This window comes from Drosophila elegans, unplaced genomic scaffold (assembly GCF_018152505.1).
Source record: "Drosophila elegans isolate 14027-0461.03 unplaced genomic scaffold, ASM1815250v1 contig_520, whole genome shotgun sequence".
NCBI classification, from domain to species: Eukaryota; Metazoa; Arthropoda; class Insecta; order Diptera; family Drosophilidae; genus Drosophila; species Drosophila elegans.
The window spans coordinates 3,861,469-3,877,504 of record NW_024545903.1 but is presented as its reverse complement, the minus strand read 5'-3'; the positions used below and the strand labels follow the sequence as shown (position 1 = coordinate 3,877,504).

Sequence of the window (16,036 nt, the reverse complement as noted above, 5' to 3'; positions counted from 1 at the left end):
GCACCTCCCCCCCTCCCCCCATCCCGGCACCCATTAGAGCAGAGTCATCAGGATGGCTGGATGGGTTCCACCTCGAGCAGTCTCGATTGCCAACATCGCATCGTTTGCGCATACAAATTGCAGACAATATGCGGCTTAATTACTACTAATTGATGCATACAAAAACTTAAGATGTCTTCCGCATTTAATGACATATTTCAAACGCTGCAGCAGCAAACAACAACAACAGGCGGGCGGGCGACGACAGCTTGAGTTACGGCCCGCAAAGGATGCTGCCAGTGGATCCTTTGCCATGCCCCCCATCCTTCGACAAAACACCGCCAATCCCTCGCATTCTCGCATCTTAATTACCGCTAAAACACAAGGCTGCCGTTGAAGTTGCCGTTGAAGTTGCCGTTGCTGTTGCCATTGCTGTTGCCATTGCTGTTGCCATTGCCGGTGCATCGGATCCCTTGTCTTTCCCTTCTTGCATATCATTAATAAATAAATCAAAATTCAACGCGAGTAGTTTGCATCCGAACGGCTTCCGTCCTGCCAACAAATTAGGCAGATAAAAGCCGTGAGTTTCGCACTTGCCTAATAGACAAGAACCACCTGGCAGGTGTCTTCACCGTGTGCTTTATCAATTTACCTATACTAAAATGACGGCACTGCAATAATGTTTTGCCATTACCGCAATTAGCTGTAATTAAGACCACGACAGGGCAGCAATTACGGCGGATAGCTAGGCTAATATTCCCTTAATTAGTTAGACTTAATGTAGTTAGAGCTGTCAGTGACGGGATTTTCCACTAACCGGACCTGTTTTCCATCTCTCGCCGATTAGATGAACCCACCATCAACCAGGCCACCACCAATGTGGTGGACGGCATCGACCTGGACGAGATCAAGGAGTTCGCCAAGGCCTTCAAGCTGAGGCGCCTGTCGCTGGGCCTCACCCAAACCCAGGTGGGCCAGGCCCTGTCGGTGACCGAGGGACCCGCCTACAGCCAGAGTGCCATCTGCAGGTGAGATATGCATGGACGAGCTATGCTAGTCTAGTAATTAAGTCCTAAATTACAAGGGTAATAAACTAGTTTACAAAACATTAGCTTTACTTTAACTCGAACCTTAAACAGTAGTTACTTCAAAACGTTGAATGACAATCTGATCTTTAAAAGAAATTTGATTTAATATCCAAACTTAATGGCCGAAAATCTTTGTAGGTCTAAAAACTATTTCGAGTTAAAAAACTTTGCCCTTTTTTTGTACAAAAATGTCAAGCATTAAAAGAAGCGAAAAAAAGATAACCATTTCGGCTGCCTTTCCCCTTCAGCAAATCGTGTTTCATTATATTTTTCTCAACAATATTTTTTGCTTAAGTCCACATATTTATGTTTCCCTCATTTGTTTTTCGTAAACTTCTGGAACCAATTTTCGAAGAGTGCCAGGACATTTTCTAGCAAATCTAAAAAAAAATGCTAAATTTACCACGAAAAACAGACAACAAACCAATTAAATGCTAAATTAATTTTATTTATTTTATTTGTTTATTTTTTCGATTCAAACGCCAACTCTATCTAACTCTCTCTCTCTCAACATCGAATGTCGAATGCCACCCACCGCAAACTGAATACTGAATACTGAATACCGAATATCGAATACCAACTATCGAATAACAAATGCCTACTATCGAATGTCGAATGCCAACTATCGAATGCAAGCAGTGCACTCGCTGCTCAGATGTACGCCGCTCAACTATCGACGCAGCAGCAGAACATGTATGTTTGCCTCCTTAAGGGTGTGTGTGTGTGCTGTGTGTGGTGTGTGTGGTGTGTGTGTGTGTGTGCAATCCAAGAGAAACCTAACTAAAGTGCAAGGCTCATTAAACCTGTTCATTTCGCCATGTATTTCTTTTGTTTCACGTTTAATTTGCATAAATGCGCTTCCAAAAATTGGCCCAGGGCATTGCCAATGAGCTTCAGAGCAGCTCAACAGAAACGAAATGAACCGAAATATGTCTCTATTGAACGATTGAGGAGGAGCGTACCCGTACCGAAAGAGAATGCTAATTGACAATGTCCTGGCACTTTAGTTACGTTTCTTTTGCGTTTAATCGGGCTTGCACAAGCCCATCGAGCTCCAGAGATCAACGATCTAATTCCATACCATAACCCACCCAAAACCGCAGGTTCGAGAAGCTGGACATCACACCAAAGAGCGCACAGAAGATCAAACCTGTGCTGGAGCGCTGGATGAAGGAGGCCGAAGAGAGGTGAGAGTATGGAGGCAGTTCCACGCGCCGTTTTCGCCCCTGGTTGGGCGCCAAATCGCAATAAGGTCGACTAACTTGCGTTTCTCTCATCCCCCCATATAGCCACTGGAACCGCTACAAATCGGGCCAGAATCATCTCACCGACTACATTGGCGTGGAACCATCGAAGAAAAGGAAACGGCGTACATCCTTCACGCCGCAGGCTCTTGAGCTGCTGAATGCGCACTTCGAGCGGAATACGCATCCTTCGGGTGAGTGGTAACTTTCAGTTACAAGAAGTTAAGGGCAATGGAACACCTATTAATCATACTTTCCCCCCCATATAACAGGCACCGAAATCACCGGACTGGCCCATCAACTCGGCTACGAACGCGAAGTGATCCGGATCTGGTTCTGCAACAAGCGGCAGGCGCTCAAGAACACAGTGCGCATGATGTCCAAGGGCATGGTATAGGGCCAGGGGCCCTTGTAAATAGCTGGCCCGTGTATATAGCTAGGTGTCTAAGTGAGAGTGTGTTGATATCCGTGTGCGTGTGCGTGTGCGTGTGAGTGAGAGTGTGTATTACAGTGTGATAGTTGTACAACACCCTAGAGTTTAGCAGTTAGGCCATGTAAAGTAATACTGTGTGTCATAGCATTTACAAATGACATCGGATTACGCAAGCGAACCACAACAACCCGAAACCCAAGAACCCAATCCAATTGAATATCTAGCCATCTAAGTAAAACTACTTAACACTTATCATATCCCAAATAGCCTAAAAGTAGTCTAAAGTCCCCAAGGCAGACTTGTGCAGTTTTAGGCCAAATTTTATCACATTGATGTGCCATTCCAAAATAAAAAGAAGAAAACCACGTAACAAATTACATACTAAATGTTTAAAACCATTTAAACCAAAACTGCATAAAATCTATGTACGACCCACACAGTCTAAGGAATTCTGTAGAGCTCGTAAGCGATGAGTAAAAATATTTGCATTTAATGCGTTGGCTAAAATTGTATACCGAAATGAATCTGATTTCAAAAATTTATAAAACAAATTATAACCCTAGCAGTTAGCCAGTTCAGACTCGAAAACTAAGAAAATTCTATATGGTAGCACTCAAAACGAACAAAAGCAAGCTATAAAGACAGCAAGTGTTTAGAATAAGCAACATTATGTAGCAATTTAACAAATTATGATTGAAAAGAAACGAAAAAATATTTCAACTACGAAATTTAAATGGTACATAGCAAGAAAACAGCTGCAACTGAACAAATATTTAAATGATTGTAATAAAAAAATACTATTTAAAAAATTAAAACAATCTTGGTTTTATTTAGTAACGAATGTTTCTTAACACAACCGTACCTTACAACTATTTGACTATATCACAAAAGACATCTGTTTCTTGAAAAGGATTTAGCTTAGTGAATTGATTTTGAAGGTAAATGCTTTACCTTTGTAGTATTTTAAGTTCTTGAGTGTAGTATAATTTAGTCACCAATCAGATTAAATGGCTTTTGGAAACAGAGTTGAAAATGTAAATGGCAAGAAAATGGCTTTGATAAACAATATCAGTCACTTAGCATGACCTCCAAGTTTTTTTGCTTCTGCCAAACGCGGTACTCGATGAGGCCATACCTGTTGAAGAAAATCAGCGTATTTTGGTTACTAATCTTGAAATTTAAAACAGAAACTCACCCAACACAGCCCACCAACATGACGCCCATTAAAATCCCCAATTTGGTGGAGGTGCAAAGCTGCGAACTGATGACGTAGCCGATAACGGAACCAGTGCTTTCCCACAGCCGAAAGTTGCTATAAGCGGCAATCAGGTGGTTCGGAAACAGAATGCCATAAAAAGCTGCAAGTAAATATAAGTTAGTGACCAAAACTTAGAGCCAAGCTTAAACCTTGGGTTTAGTGGATGCACCAACCATTGACCACCACCAGCCAGACTCCATCGCAGATGCCCCAAATGGCCGCAAAGGCGCAGTAGCTGAGGTAGTCACCCTCGCGGGCCTCCCAGGTGTACATGTAGGTGAGCAGGCAGAGATTGAGTACCGCACACAGTCCGGCCAGTGTGACTCGCCCGATGCGCTCCACCAGCGCACCTGCGATCCCGGCGGCCACCGCGTTTGCCACTCCAAAGCAGATCATGGCGAACCCAATCCGCGAGATTCCCCATCCGCAGGCCACAAACGAACGGGTGAAGTCCACGGCCAGAAAGGCCTCCTCCAGACCGATGAACATCGTGATGGGCAGCATTAGGATCTGGCGACGCTTGCGCAGAAGGTTGATGGTCACCGTGAGGAGCTTCAAGCCGGACATTCCATCGCCAGTATCGCCGCGCTTGACCCCATAGCTGTAGATAGGAAAGACACAAGTAAACTGTTAGAACTCAAATAAAACAATGAATTGAATAAAACAATGAATAAAACAATTGAATTTAAGAACAAAAGTAAAATTTGGACTTTACACAATTGATTATTATAAAATACATTTGCTCAAAATAAATAAAATCTTTATATTGTCATTAATTTTAGTTTAAGAAAATAATGGGAAATATCTGCAAGAATATACTGAATAAACAAAACAATAATTCAAAATATTAGCAATTGATTTTAGACTATGTTTTTGATAAAATTTTACATATATAATTATTGTATATTTTATATTTTGAGAAAATAAGTTTATTCAAGATTATGCTAACATTTGTCTAACAAAGGCTTTATTCTGAAGATCATTTGGAGAATTTATTAGGAAAAAACTTCAAAAATGAAAAAAATGTTTAATTAATTGTTTTACAACAATTAAGGTGAAAAATAAAGATTAAGTACTTGTAAAAACAAAAAAGAAAGCAAACTTCGGCTGTTCAAAATAGAAACTCTTTTGACTTGGCAAAGTTACAACAAAAATACTCTTTAGAAATAATTTTGAAAAATAATTTGAAAAATCGCCAAAAATTTCCCAAAAGTTGTGTTTCTATTGCAGGTAGTAAATAAGTCGGAATGAGCCGGATCGGGCGACGTTAGCATATAGCTCCCATAGGAACAATCGGAAAAATATATAAACACGAGAAAGAAAGCAAACTTCGGCAAGCCGAAGTTCATATACCCTTGCAGCTATTGCAAGAATTAAACAAGAATTAAGTTATAACCATTAATAAAAATAAATACAAAAAAAAGTCAGGCTACAGAAAAAATGTGGTCCCGAAAGTGTATAGAAAATCAAAAGCAAATTAGTGAGAATAAACAGTACTTACCGCTTGAGGGAGCTGACGCCGAACACCATCATGACCACGGCGGCTGCCATGCAGGCGAGGAAGATGGAGTTGAGCAGCTGGATTTGCTCGGGAGCTGGGGGCACCAGGTTGGGATTGGCCTCGGCACCGACGCCCGGACAGAAGCGAGCACCGCACAGCTCGGCCACCCTGCTCCTCTCCAGCTCGCGCTGCAGTTCCAGGGCTGAGCTCTCATTGGCCGGCGATTGCGTGACCGGAGCACTCAGGGTCAGAACCGAGGAGGAGATCAGGTTGCCCCACACCTGGGCCATCTGGTAGAAGATGAAGAAAAGTCCGAAGAACCGGACGGTGTTCACATCCTTGCGCGACTTGTTGCCCCGCACCTGGGTGAGTGCCTCCGAGACGGTGGAGAGGTAGGTGCACTTGGAGCACCACAGCGGGCCGCCGCCGAAGCCCACCATCAGGGCGGCCGGAATGAGGGTCTCGAACCTCGGGAAGAACTGGGCGGCTATGTAGGGCATGTAGGCGAACAGGGCCAACGCCATGGTCAATCGGCAGCCGAACCAACTGTTGATGAGGTAAAACACAATGAGGAATCGGGGGTGTTGGCATAGGTGGCAAGTGGCAAGTGGCACATGCTTAGCAGGCGGTCATTTATTTCGGGCCCAAGGCCATAAATCTAAATAAATCGAGTTAACTGATTAAAGTTGCCTGAGCCAGCAGTTCGTGCTCCGAATAAGCCAAGTGAAGCGAGGCTCGCTATAAATTAGCGATTTGTTTAAATGTCAGACGAGGGTGCCTGGTGACCCCCCAAAGGGGATACATTCGAAAATAGGGATATCGGAGAGGACAATGGCAGGGTCCTGTGCTAATCCAAGGACTTCCTGTTGACATTTTTACAGCCAAATGCGCTCGGAGTCACACGTTTTCGGGGGCGTCTGCTGACTGCGCTTTCGTCGTTGTCACATCTGCATAAAATACCCATAAAAACGCCGCCCGACAATCAACGAAACTTTTATGGCATGCCACACGTCGCGAAGTGGGATTCATCCTCTCGCGAGACAAAAGAAACGCCGAACAAAAATTGGCAATTATGCTAAGAGGCTATATTTGAGTGTTGTTTTGATTGTTCTTTAAACCATCTATCTTGTGCAACTTGCTTGAGTACTAACTTTGGGCTTTTCTATGGGCACACAGCCAGAATTTCAGCATTGCTTGCAATTCAGTGTTCAATTGACAGAACTTATTTATTCTCTTTCTTATCTTAATTTATGACATCTATTTTTAACTGAGTTTACTAACTTAGTTGTAGACAGCAAGGATGCCAAAACTACTATATAAATATATTTTAAAAAGTTGGTTTGCCAATAACATCTACGATAATGCATTGCACTTATAAAAAATGAAGTAACAAAAATATAAATCAAAATGAAATATAAATTGATAACATGCATTATCAAAATGATAATTTGCGTGATTTAAAATTTCAACTTTTGTAAAAAATATTTGATTTTAAAATTTTTTTTTTAAATAAATTAAATGTTTAAAATATTCAAATCTATTCTAAAAGTATTCAAATTTAATATTGAAAACCAATTTTGAATTAAAATAATTAAAAACCGCAAAATATTAAAATGAATGCAATGTATAATTGCATTGAGTATAAAATACTTAAAAAGTATCTTCGTTTTTCGATTAGAGCTATAAAGATCTGTTACCAATTCAATGCAGCAATTTAGAAAGCAAATGTTGTGATTGCCTTATTTAGAATTTTTTTTCATCCCATCACAATGATAAAGATGCACCACTATTACTAAACATAATACTTTTATTATAAAACATAAAAGGGGAAAAATAACTAAAAAATGTTACCACTTTAATCTGGAGTAATTTCTAAACCCTAAACTGGATCCGAAGTATCACCGAAACCCAAGTGCGAAACTATTTCACTCACCTAATCACGGTCATGGGAAGGAATATGTTGGACAGTATAAGCGACCCATAGATGACTGCCAGAGTGGTGGTTCCGAGGGCTTTGTCCGCGTTAACCGAACTCTGCAGATTCGATGTGCCGTGAAAGGCCGTGAAATGAATCATGAAGGCCAGGCCTATAACGACCACGTTTTTGGTGATAATGAAGCGCTCGTGTGGCTCGTATTGGCGCTGATTGAGTTTGTTGTCCCCGTTGACAGTGGCCGTTGTCCCAGTCGAGTTCCCATTGCCATGGCCGTGGCTATTGCCATGTGCAACATTGCTCTCGAGTGCCAGCTCCTCGTTGTTAGTATCCGACGTGTCACTGGGGTAAACCATGTCCAGTGCGGGGTCAGGGGTCAGCAGGCCCTGCAAGGAAACAAAAACGGTCGTTCGGTATTCTCTCGGCAAAGTGTGGCATAATGCTGGCCCATGGATAAGGATGTGGGGATGGGACATGGCGTTTTAAACTTCGACAATTTGAAAGATAAGAATGGCAGCAGATGGTATTGCTAAAAGTTGGTTCTTTGTTTTTTTTTTTTGCAGATTGGATGTTGTTAGTAGCTTAAGCGTTTATCCCATTTCTTGTAATTGTGATTTTAAAAGTATATTACCTAAAAACCAATAAATGTAGGGAATGCCGTTTGGTAGTTGGTATCCCACAGTCACTACACTTTCGCCCATGGTCCAGCCCATCGATTTGTCTTATCACTTTTCCCAGAATCTGCATAGGGGCTCTTACTGACTGAGTCTTGGCATAGGCCAAATTGAAATTGCACTTTGTTGGCTGCACCGGAAAATGGCTTATTTGTTGAGGGCCTGAAAGTGATTTCGGATTCAGCACTGATACGCCGATTTTCAAGTTATTCGGGCGAAAGGCAGAACCCTTCATTGCTCGCCCGCTGCTTTGATTGCTCACTCAACTTCACAGGATCAGCTATAAGTTATTCATATCGCTCCCCGTCTCGGCCATACATTTTCGGGGCTTTGGGTTTCGCCTTTCGGGCAATAAGCCCACTGCCAATGCCGCTGTGCCACGCCCACACACATATATCCCTCCAAAAAGTCTTGCGGATGCTCCACTGCCTCAAGGACACTTGCGCCAACTTATAATCCTTTAGGCAGGCTCACAGCACGAACTCCGTCTGGTTTTCCCAAAATTTATGCTTGTCTACGCCCAAAAGCGTGGGCGAATGCCACAAATAGGGCGACGGGTGCCCGAAAACGTTTCAGTGACTTTGTTTGCATTTGATTTTCGGGCCATGCCAACGACACTTTATGAAATTTTACACCTTTGATACAAAGTTAAAGGTCTGTTTGCCAACTTCTGAGTGGCTTCGCACCGAGCCCACACCCCCTGGCCATTGTCTTGACTTAATGTAAATCGCTGGCAGTACACAAACCGATTGAAATGTTGCCCCTCCTCCTTCGGTTTTGAAGTGGAAATTGATTTTGCATACCTTGCGGCGCCCCGTGAAGCGTTGCCAAATTAATTGGCCCCAAAGTTGAGTTCGTCATTAGCCCAACCGCCGATTCTGATAGGGCCCCAATCGGGCCGAAATCGGAGCCGTAAATCAGCTGTAAAAGCAATTATCCGAATACTGGGTGAAATTTCATCATTTATCATACGCAGTGTGGTACGAGCCCTAATGGCTTGCATGCATAATGGGCCAGTGTCAAATGCAGTTCTGCATAATTCCACCCATAGAGATATGCAGTCCGTCGCGCTTATCAGCTACGAAACAGGCAGGGAAAAATTGTTCAAATTTTGAAACATGGCCTGGCCCATAAAAAGGAAACTCTCTCTCAATTGCTTGTTGACGGCCAGGGTTCCAATACTTAACTCCCACCTAATGGTGGGTCAACGAGAAGCTTCATCGTTCATCATCTAAATGAAAATCTGGCATAATCATCAAAATGGGCGCAACCAAAATGGCCAGCCATTTGTTTTTTATGCACAACCCCCCTCGACACTCGACACTCCTTCGAAGGACGCCAACATTAAACGGAAACAGGCCCCAGGACATGACGTTGGCTCGTTAAAGACCATTCCGGCTTTACATAAAATGCGAAAGAGTCCACTGGACTGGGCCTGATAGCAATGAATTTCGTCGTGCCTTGACTTCTGTTTTATGTGGCTGACCAGTAATTCAGTTAAATTATTGCCCCACAGATGACAGTCAGTCTGGAATTTGGGTAAAGGTTTGTGAAATTATTTATATATAGTAGGTACCTATATTCACATTGGAAGTGGATAAATGCTGGCCCATAAATCTGCCGCTCAGAACTTCAATTTGCATTCGCTCAACTTTGTTTTCCATTTGTTTAGACTTGATAAATCGACTCCGGCATATGTTGAGGTTCTTGTTTACATAAAAAGGGAGCAATGACTCCCTCCACTCACCTTGCGCCCATTCAAAACTAATCAATCACTGCCCCCGAAAAAAGGGAAAACTCGCATACATGCTGTGGATATGTTGGGCCAAACAAAAAGATTGACTTATGGCGCTGACACACAGCAAATAAACACGGCCGAATCCTGGCCGGAACAACTTGGCACTTAGCCGCACATGCTGGCCTCGTCAGGCATTAATGCCTCGCAATTAACTTTAGATCAATTATGTAACAGCGGAGTCTGGAGCTTAGCCCGTTAATTAGGCAGCAAGCCGCCTGAAATGCCCAAATGAGTGTTTTTCCGGAAGAAGCCAACATTTCGGCTAGCCACAGGCGGCAGTTTTCGATTAGGATATTGGAAAGTTTTACTGTCAAAGGTTATGGCATTCGCTCAAATCAAATAAGCAGTTCCCTGCGAACAATGCCATGACAACCTTTGATTTTCAATTGTCATAAACTATCCGATCTCCTGCAATCCATGGCGAAAAAGTGTGCCTGGCTTTTATGACGCCCTCAAAGGGTTAACAATGCACCGGAATCCACGGAATGCGAAACTATTGTATCAGTCGAACTTTATGCCCCTCAGAGAAATGCAAAACTGGAGGCCATAGGAACGGCAGAGCAGGCGAAAATGAAAGTGCGGCCAAAGTTTTAAGCCAGAGACAAAGAAATACAACGCTTTGCTAAAAATGAAATACAGTATTAATGCTTGACCATCGCTGGAGGAACATAAATCTTACTATGCCGTGGGGCAGGAAAAATTTTTATGGGCCATTTCTGGTCCGAAAAAGAACTTCTTTTTACGACCGTGCATGTTGATTCCAGCAAAAAAAAAATTAAATTAGTTAAGTCTGCTCAAATCCTGAATACAAATTGTCCTTGCATCTTAATTAAGAAAGGGAATTCAACTCCTATTTAAACACCCATTCAACCCAATCTCCTGATTGCTAAATCATTCACTGCTGACCATATACCACTTCCTATTAACGATAATCAGAGAAGAATGGCAATTGGAAACAATGGGATCGGGGCCAGTTATGTTGAATAGGCCATAATTCAGCTTATGTCTTTCATGAAGCTTTAAACGGCCTTAAATCAGCAAACTCTTTAACTACGCTTAAACACTCTCGACGGACAGAAATCAATTCTGCAGGCTGTCAATCATAAATGTATAATGTCATCAGGGCCAATAAGTTTTTTTATGTGCACACCCCAGCCCCAGCCTCCGATTAAACGATGGCCCAGTTATTTCGACGCGACGTTGGTTTTTATGTGGACGAGTGCGTCAAAAGTTTGGCCCAAAATTTTGGCCATATAAAAATAAGCACAGCAGCGTAATGCAAACGTAAACGTTTTCATTACTCCAGCGGAAGTTCGGGGCCAATAAAAATGACAATAATAACAACGGCGGTGGGCTGAATTCGCCACCCGCGACCATACATATGTATATATGCGACCCTGTTCAATCAAATCACTTCTACTTTCACTTTAATGCTTTCACTTTAACATAGCATTCGTGTACAGTGATTCGGCGGGCTAACAGTCCTGTTAAAAAGTCCCCTCTTGCAACAGTCGAAATTTAACAGCTTAAGAGAGTTACCAGTTAACAGAGCTACTCGATTCCACTAATATCCCATTGATAAGAATATTGGGGAATCCATCAATTTGATGAATGGTCAGCGCAATGAGATAGCAGATAAATTTAGCCCAGGCACGTAAGTTGAAAATAAATTTGCAGAGTATAATTGGTAAATTTTCAGCAATTTAAAAGCGTCTGGGTAAGACCAAACGGCTATTACACTTTGAAATATATTAATATATTTACCATTTTTCAGTTAAAATTAAATATATAAATTTAAAATGATGTATTCTTAAGTAGGGGTTCACTAATTACTATATAATACTAATTTAAGTCAGAATTACCAGTGCAACTATTTTTTTTGTGTTTTTTATGTCTTGATCGTCATCCACATAGCTGCAACATTGTGACCATATTAATGCAGCTGGCTGAAACTTTGGATGGCTTCCACCTTGACTAATTTCCAGTCTTTACAGCCGAGCAGATGCAGCAACAATGTGCACAATACAGAGCCCAAGGAGTTGGGCGGCGGCAAACTCGAGGTGGTGAGCACTCATAATGCAGTGCTTAAGTGCACGGAAACGGAAATGAAAGTGGAAAGTGGCACACACACTCGCGGATGCCCCGGTTATGTGGCCAATAACTCTTCGCCGTGGCTAAATGTCAGGACCCGACACATAGCAGTCGACGCCTTTCGACTGCTAACAACAATCTTCAAATATTTATTCACTTTCCATCGGCCGTGCCCTTGGGACTCTGTGTTTGCCGCTTATTTCCGCTTTGCCACCTCTCTTCCGCTGCCCTGTTCCGCCCCTTCCGCTTTGCCGCCCATTTCCGGTTGCCTTGTCTTTTGGCGGTAGTGTGTGAGTGCGTTTTTCGTTCGCTCACTGCACTAAATGCATGATTGTATGTGTGCACTTGTTGATGTGCTTGATTTTCCACTTTTCTGGCTATTGCGTTCGAGGGCATGTGCTCAACTTTGGAATCAACTGTAAATAGTGCTCTCTTTTCGGGCAGAGCATGTATGCAAATCAATTTGCAGAGCTTCGTGTCTTAATTTGTGGGTAAACAAAGCAAGGTTAACGACTAATCTCACTACAGATTTGTTTTCCAGTTTTTGGGGCCAAATTTGTAACATGAGCTCGCACCTAAATTGTTGCCATCCAGCAATCAAATTTCAGATTAACAATGCTCGATTTTAGTTATTAAAAAGCTCATTTTAGCTTGATATTTTGTTGAACATTTATAGCACAAGCATTTGCATTTTAACAAATAGATTTGCTTTTATAGTATCAAACAGAAGCTATTGTGGCCCAATTTGTTACCCCTTCTGATTTTGCTTTGATTTATTTTGGTTTTCCGTGTCGATTTCGTAGTCAATCTGGATACCATTACTTTCGAATGCAACTAACAATAAACTCCAATTCGGATGCAGCCAATTCTGTGGCAATAGTTGTGAAGCCAGCAGTCAGCCACAAATACTATATTGAATGCCCAGACCCCTTGATCCGAAAAGTCTGGGCTCTTGATAAATGGTAAAATATGCACGATCAAAAGTAAATGCATTAGAATGTGTGGGAAGTGCTGGTGGCTTTTGATGATGCAATTTTCTGAATGATTTTCACCACCCACTCCGGCCCCGCCCCCCCTGCATTCTCACGATTCGCTGGGCAAGTTAAGCACGGTCTTACGCTTCCATACAGTTTGCAAATGTTATTTATTCTAAGTGAGCAGCGGTACCGTCGCTCCTACGACACTCACCATAATTTATTTAACAAACAAAACGATAGCATAAATATGCATGTGCAATATGCTGCTCGCTGGAAACCCTGATGAGCCAAGTGAGGTTGGTTGGCACCAACTTCACTGGCCTGCATATGTTCACACTTTACCGAAATAAATGTTAAATTAATTTGGAATCGCTGATTACTCCCAGCTCCTTCAGTACAAGCTGACCAAAAACCAACTCGTTAAAAACCAGTTTTGCAGTCGTGTTATTATATACCATGTCTCAAATAATAATTAGCTATTAAACAAAAAAATTAAACACATTTTTTACCTTACAGTGCAATGACTAAAAGTCGTTTGTTTTTGGAAACGACCACATATTCTTTTATGGCTGGTTGCGATTTGATTGTTTTAGAGATTTTGAAATTATCCCTAAACAAAATGGCGCTCATCGTTGTTCTGTTTTCCGTGTAAACTAGTGCAAATAGTTGCAGTAGTGCAGGAACCACCCACTTCTGCTCCACTTTCGGCCAGCCAACCACCATCGCCTCGCATCGTGTGTGCCAGCCCCGCAATTTCACGCTTCTGCCGAGCATTTTAACAGTATTTCCATGTAAATTGAAAAATTTTAGCTTTCTGAGAATTGCGTTGTGTTTTATATTTTAATTAACAAAGATGGTCAGGATTTGCAAAACGAAAATTGAAATTGGGCAAAGCTAATTAGGGTCTTAGCATATGGCCCCAATTGCAGAAATGAAATTTGACCAGAATGTTCTGTACAACTACTTTTTAAGTAGGAATTACATTTAGCGGTTTCAATGACTCTATAAAAATTTAACATTTTGCCAAGTCCGTTTTTAGTTCTCACCCTTTTCCCGAAGACTATCAAACGCCATAGATGTCATTTTTAAACAAGCTTTACATCTTTAACTAAACAGTAATTAACATTTTTCACTTATTACTACAAGTAAGTAAAATTTGCAAATTTTCACATAAACATAGAAAGCTTTTTATTCTGCGGTATAATATATTCAAAAAAAAAAAAAAACTCAATGCGAATTAAACCAAGAACTTCCACTATCCGTTTTCACTTTCTATGCCGACATTCACTCTCACTTAGTACCCGCATTTCAATTAACATAAAAACCCATTTCTATATATATTTTCTGTTCAATATTTTCCCTTCCGGAAAAAGGCTTTTGCCTCCGGTCTCGATTAATTTGTAAAAAATGTTTGACCAGAGCGTCAGCCGAAAAACTGGCAGGGAAATCGTACAGTAAATGAAAAAGGGGGAAAGTCAGTGTGAAAGCCCATAAAATCCATATGTGGTTAATTAAGGACGAAAGAAATGGCAGGACAAAAAAAAGAACATAATAAATAAAAAATGGATGTCATTGTCTTCAACTCATGTGGAAAAAGAAAATCGAAATGGATAGGGTTGAACCAATTTACAATTCACAAACGGTGAGACAGACACAATCTGGTTTATTCCATATTGGGAATTCTTTAGTCGCAACACCAAATGAATTTACACCTGGCTGTTTAATTAATTTATTTTATGGTTATTTTCTTATTGACTGTTCACTTCATGACTTTTAATTAAGCTCCGTGTTAATCTTTTTGATATGTCTGTTGTAAAATTTTCAATTGAAATGGGAGGGCCACGGTGTACCAAACATTTTCTGTATTTAAACAGCACTCCGCGCTTTACTTTTAAACTAATTAATTTGCAAATCACCAAACTGCACAACATTTACCTGCAACTAAATTTTGTTTACAAATTTTCAATGTTCACTGCTAGCGAAATTCCCAACTTGGTTTGACGCCCAAAAAAGGAATTTCAAATGTGTTTTCGAATGGCGGGCTTTAACTGACCGGAGCGAACTGAACCGTTTACGAGCGCAATTAAAACTAAGCAAAAATCCCATCCGACCAACTTCTAAATATGAAATGGAATGGAAATGAACTGAATGCGACAGCAGCAACAGGTTTGAGCTCGCCGATCTCGGTTTGATGCCGCTGGATTTGCATATATCAGACATTTCAGATGTTTCAGCTCTCCCCCAATATTGGATGTGTATTTTATAGCCGTCTTACAAGAAACGTGACGCCAACGAGGGCTTGTCAAGGTTCTAATTCCGATGCCAAGCTGGCCGCAAGTCTGCGGTTGACCACCAAATGCGGTGGCATCTTCCATTGGCAGAAATTTGATTATTATTGTTAATCATACGCCCCGTTGTTCGCGTATCTTGACTTACCCACTGATTCATGTTGAACAATGCGAGCTGCTAATGAACCTCGTTTGCATGTCGAGGAAGTGTAATGAACGACAAACACTGTCGATTTGATTTAGATAGTCGCCGGTCTTTAAGCAGATACATTAATTAACTTTTCATCGAGTTGTGGAGTGTTTGTTAAGTGTTCAACACGTTCCCTTGGCAGTCGTTAATAATGTGGTCCAAAACTGAACTGGCATCGAACTCTCGTCCCAATTACGCTGAATTTTCTCCACAGATAAGGTTCGATAAGGGAACATGATGTCGCAAGAGGGTTGAGATATAACTTAGAAAACACGGCCAGAAATAAATTATTACAGGCAGAGACAAAAAATGAGTGATCATTTTCACTGCTCTAATTTGTATATGCATTCATGCTAAATTAGTGTAACCGTGATTTATGCTAATTACCCAGCGACCGCAGACTGCAAATAAGTTGATCCCCTAAATGGAACTCATATTTAAATCCAGAGGATTGGGGGAAGTTCAACAGGTAAATTCCCCCGATGCGTCACCAACTAAAACTGGTTTAAATTCTGTTTTTGTTTGTTCTGGCCACTTGCCCTGCAAACCACACAGCAAGTAAAACGCTACACTCGATTTTAA

The 16,036-nt window shown here is 41.5% G+C and overlaps 2 protein-coding genes across 3 annotated transcripts in view; one reads left to right on the top strand and one right to left on the bottom strand.

Annotated features, from left to right (window-relative positions):
• LOC108145415 (histone-lysine N-methyltransferase 2D) overlaps positions 1-3,523 on the top strand; it is a 75,791-nt gene extending 72,268 nt beyond the window's left edge. The window contains 5 exon segments of the mRNA XM_017270822.2: positions 827-1,007; positions 1,707-1,760; positions 2,171-2,254; positions 2,357-2,505; positions 2,584-3,523. Coding sequence (XP_017126311.2) covers positions 827-1,007; positions 1,707-1,760; positions 2,171-2,254; positions 2,357-2,505; positions 2,584-2,708 — 593 coding nt within the window. The 3' untranslated portion in view covers positions 2,709-3,523.
• A 21-nt stretch (positions 3,524-3,544) lies between these two features.
• On the bottom strand, positions 3,545-15,439 carry LOC108145416 (UNC93-like protein). Of its 2 annotated transcripts, none has more exons than XM_017270824.2 (6): positions 15,413-15,439; positions 7,437-7,822; positions 5,504-6,049; positions 4,176-4,603; positions 3,940-4,102; positions 3,545-3,879 (listed from the first exon to the last, which is right to left on the bottom strand). In XM_017270824.2, exons 1-6 carry the CDS (start codon positions 15,422-15,424, stop codon positions 3,813-3,815), a joined length of 1,602 nt encoding a protein of 533 aa, XP_017126313.1. In that variant the 5' UTR covers positions 15,425-15,439; the 3' UTR covers positions 3,545-3,812. The 2 variants fall into 2 exon arrangements, with proteins under 2 accessions (XP_017126313.1, XP_017126314.1); XM_017270825.2 differs by lacking the exon at positions 15,413-15,439 and adding an exon at positions 14,912-15,062.
• Between the last annotated feature and the right edge of the window lie 597 nt (positions 15,440-16,036).